This window comes from Porites lutea, chromosome 1, assembly GCF_958299795.1.
Source record: "Porites lutea chromosome 1, jaPorLute2.1, whole genome shotgun sequence".
NCBI classification, from domain to species: domain Eukaryota; kingdom Metazoa; phylum Cnidaria; class Anthozoa; order Scleractinia; family Poritidae; genus Porites; species Porites lutea.
The window spans coordinates 29,496,553-29,500,543 of NC_133201.1; the positions used below are offsets into that span (position 1 = coordinate 29,496,553).

The 3,991-nt window shown below is 39.4% G+C and overlaps 1 protein-coding gene across 1 annotated transcript; it reads left to right on the forward strand.

Moving 5' to 3' along the window:
• The first annotated feature begins 1,988 nt into the window (after nt 1–1,988).
• LOC140927545 (uncharacterized) lies at nt 1,989–2,744 on the forward strand. The gene has a single exon (XM_073377216.1). It carries the CDS (start codon nt 1,989–1,991, stop codon nt 2,742–2,744), a length of 756 nt encoding a protein of 251 aa, XP_073233317.1.
• The last annotated feature ends 1,247 nt before the right edge of the window (nt 2,745–3,991 follow it).

Consider the following 3,991-nt stretch of genomic DNA (forward strand, 5'->3'; position numbering starts at 1 on the left):
CTCGCCAAGAATACGTATTGCGAAGCACTTTCTACGTAGCGGAATCTTCTTTTGCCTTTTGTGAGGAATTAGCGCATAAAAAGGAAAATTTTCCAGCGCACGGCCGTCATCGATCACGTGTTATCCCGCTTTGCTTGTCATCAAGTGAACTTCTGGGCCAAAGTAATTACTGTTTTGGCGATGATACAAACTGGTGTGTACTTTGGCATTCTGTGATTTACGAGCTGGGAAATGAAATAGTTGTCCGTCCAACATCAATAAACAATCATGCCACTGAATAAATGGCAGGCGGTCATGTAAAATCATTACAAAAGTACATTCCTAACGAGTAACCTGGTCTAAGCTGTTCGACGCTTACCTACGCTAAAGGTTTGGATCAGGTAGGTTAGAAAAGGTCTCAAAAAAAATAACAAACAGATCTATATATAGGGCATAGCACAAACGGCTGGCCCATCATTTATGAGGTTCATAACCTGTATATTGTTCAAGTCCTTTCAGTGATGGCAAAGGTCAATGTCAAAAATATTGCATGTCCCCTCTGTTACTCTGCAGTACTTCATTCGCTTAAGTTAACCATTTACCAGAACAATTTTCATTGTACCTTAATGTTTCCATCCTTTTTCCACTATTGATAATACTTGTGAAAACGTTACATCCGCAGCAACGGCATTGATCACAACACAAATCATTTCACGTCTCGACCCGACAGGGTATCAGGAATGCGCGCGGGAGTACAAGATTAAGTAATGACATACGCTTCGTACATTTAACTCTACGTATACTACAAATCAGGACGAAACTTTATAAATTGATGTTTAAAAACAAACAATTTGGCCCATAGAGTAACGTCATGGCACAAAAATTCAGCAGCGTCAAAAATCTAGCCGGAAAAAGGAAGTGTGTCAACACTTTTGTCCCTCATTGTAGCAATTCTTGCTTTTAAGAGTCGAGGCGAGTGTTCACGTTAGTTACGATCGAGTCAAAGAAGCTCTTGAACATTCTTTCCTGCATCTGTAACATCTCGCGAAGCCTTGCTAGTGTTACAAACTCTCCTTGAACATTTACTTCAGCCGCCAAAGAACTAACTGAGGCTTTCGAATGACGTGTATCGGGCATATTTTGGACTAAAATTTTCGGTGATTTCGATCTTGGCCAGAGCAATCAAATCATGCGTCCGCACACTACGCGTGCACGTGCACGTGCACGTGCACTTTTTTAGCGAGAAAAACTCTTTGAGTAAAACTTTTCTCGTTGAATGTGTGCGAAGCGGCGCTGCAAGCTGCAATAAAAGGCGGGAATTTTGGCGCGAAACTCACACACTTCTGTGGCTTCTGATTGGACGTATCATTTTTCTCACATGTGAAAAAACATCGTTCGCAATTCTGATTGCACGTATCATTTTTTTCACGCGTGAAAACCATCGTTCGCTCCTCTGATTGGCTAGAACTAATTTGCGTACGAAAATTTACGACATAGCTTTTTGGTGAGTATTTCTCAGTATGTATATAATAAATCATCATATTCTTCGCCAATGCAGTACTTGTAAGGTTTGACCCGAAATTTCGTATGTCGATTTCTTTTCCTCCGTTTGCCATAATTCTATTTCATTATTCACTTCGAATATGAAAAGGGAGAGGGGTAAGTAAAACATTCTGCGCAGTTCCAAAAAAAAATGGTTTGCCCTCTTTGACTATTTCAATGGAATCTTTAATCGAATCTTTTTGCAATTATTTCAATAAAGGATCATAAAGTTGATTTCTTGTGGCTTAAGAAACGTGTCTAATTTATTAGTCGCGTGTTTCAATTGATCCTTGTTCAGTTATTAATTGTTTTTCCTGTGTGTGTGTTTTTATAATAATACGTCAAGGTTCTCCCTTGAGATTTTTACTGCAGAGCTGAACTAATTTGTATGCAGCGGTGGGCTTTTTAACTCGCATAATTAACTGACTAACGGCGCGAGAAACGCTGATACTTCAATAGTTGCTTTGATGGCAACTAAAGATGAAATTAAGTCACTCTTGGAGGCCGAAATTGGACCTCTAAAAGCTAAATTAACCTCGATTGAAAAGTCATTCTCTGAATTGGAAAAGTCGGTCAAACACTTCTCTGCAAAGTATGATGAGCTCTTGAAGCAAGTACAGCGCTCAAATGATAGAACAGCAAGCCTTTCTACTGATGTTAAGAACCTAAAGGAAGATATGAAGCAGTGTAAGAAAATAGGGCGTGAAATTGAAGACCTTTCTCAATACTTGCGCCGCGACTGCTTGGAGCTGACAGGCGTTTTACCAGCCGAAGAAGTATCTTGTTTTGACCTTGTTTGTTCTTTTGGGAAGGAAATGGGTATCGAGCTGCAAGATGAAGACATCTCCACAGCCCACCGTTTACCCACTTACAATAAAAGTGCAGAAGACAAGATTATCGTCAAGTTTACGCGTCGCAGTATTCGGGACGAGTTTTACGGAAAGAGGAAAACAATCGCCGGCAAAGAAGTTGGTAAAGTTGGCACTCTACGGGATCTTTCTCAAGATCCAAAGAAGAAATTATATATCTCCGAGTCGCTAACACAAGCAAGAAAGAAATTGTTTGGCAGCATTAACAAGTTTAAGAAGGACAACAAATGGAAATATATTTGGACCAACAACGGGCGAATATACCTCAAGCAAGGAGACGGGGAAAAGCGTACGTTCACATTCAACTCCGCAGACGAGTTCGCTGACTTCAAAAGTAAATTTCCTCTTGGATAAGTGAAGTCTATATTTTTTCTTTTATTTAGTAGGTGCATATGCCCAAATTTTGCTGTTTCTAGTATCGATCCTGGTAAGTCATTCATTTGGAACTGTTCAAGTTATTTAATTATAATCACTTGACACGACTGTGAATTATTTATCGGAACTGCCATTTTATGGCTTAACAGACAGGCGAGAATTCGCGAAAGCTGTGGGATCATGGGTGTACGATACTGTTCTTACGCTTGAAGAAAGAGATTTATTTGAGAACGTTCTTGAAAGCCCTGACAAAAACGATCAGTTCTTGAATATTTTAGGAAATTTAAAGATAGAGTCAAAATACTACACATTCAAGCAATCTGGCACGTGCTTTCAAAAATTTAACACAAGAGGCTTCTCAATATTCAGTTGTCCTTTAGAATATTTGCAGATGATACCAATATTTTTGTGTCTTCCCCAAATGCCGTGGAATTACTAAAATTAATTAACCATGAATTATCCAAAGTTAAAGAATGGTGTGACTTAAACAAGCTATCCATCAGAAAGTGTGAGATTGAACATTGGTTGCCCTGTGGTGCGGAGAGACGGGCGGGCGGCGTACGGTCACGTGATTACCAAATTTTCTGGGATGGGTAGATTTACTTACTCATGGTGCTCCGCAGGCGCGCTTCGCGCGCCAGAGCTCCGCTATAATTCCTTTAATAATATTGAGCAATACAGAAAATACATAGGTAACAGATATTTTAACAACATGGGACTAAACTGGTCCTCTCTGATCAATCAGCAGTGTGAACTCTGCGGATGGGACACAATAGTGGAAGATGTGTTCCTAAACAGTGTTCGTAAAGCTAGAGAAGCATACCTCATCGTGAGAGGTATTTTTCCACATACTGTTATTTGTGGTTCTGGTGCATAATAATTATCGGTTTGTTCAATACAGACAACTTTGTTTCCCCCTTCAGATGGTCATTTACTATGCTTGTTTACCACCTTTCTTTTATTTATTTTGCGGACTTTTTTGCAATTCGGCATCCTATGTTATTTTTAATAAAACATTCACTCCAAACAAACTTCTTGGTTGCCACTGTATTCATAACCAGAGCACCATCAGCCCTCTCTGCTTCACATCACTTCAGGCACAAATGAGTGGACAGCATTAATGGAAATTAAAGAGTCATTTAATTTTTTTGAAACAAACGTCCCTATCTAGGTTCTCAGAAAACTGACAACTCTTATTATTGGTAATTTGTGTGAATAATCCTGTT

What these genes read in the sequence shown, in the direction of transcription:
- LOC140927545 (XM_073377216.1), top strand. Translation starts at nt 1,989, where the DNA reads ATGGCAACTAAAGATGAAATTAAGTCACTCTTGGAGGCCGAAATTGGA.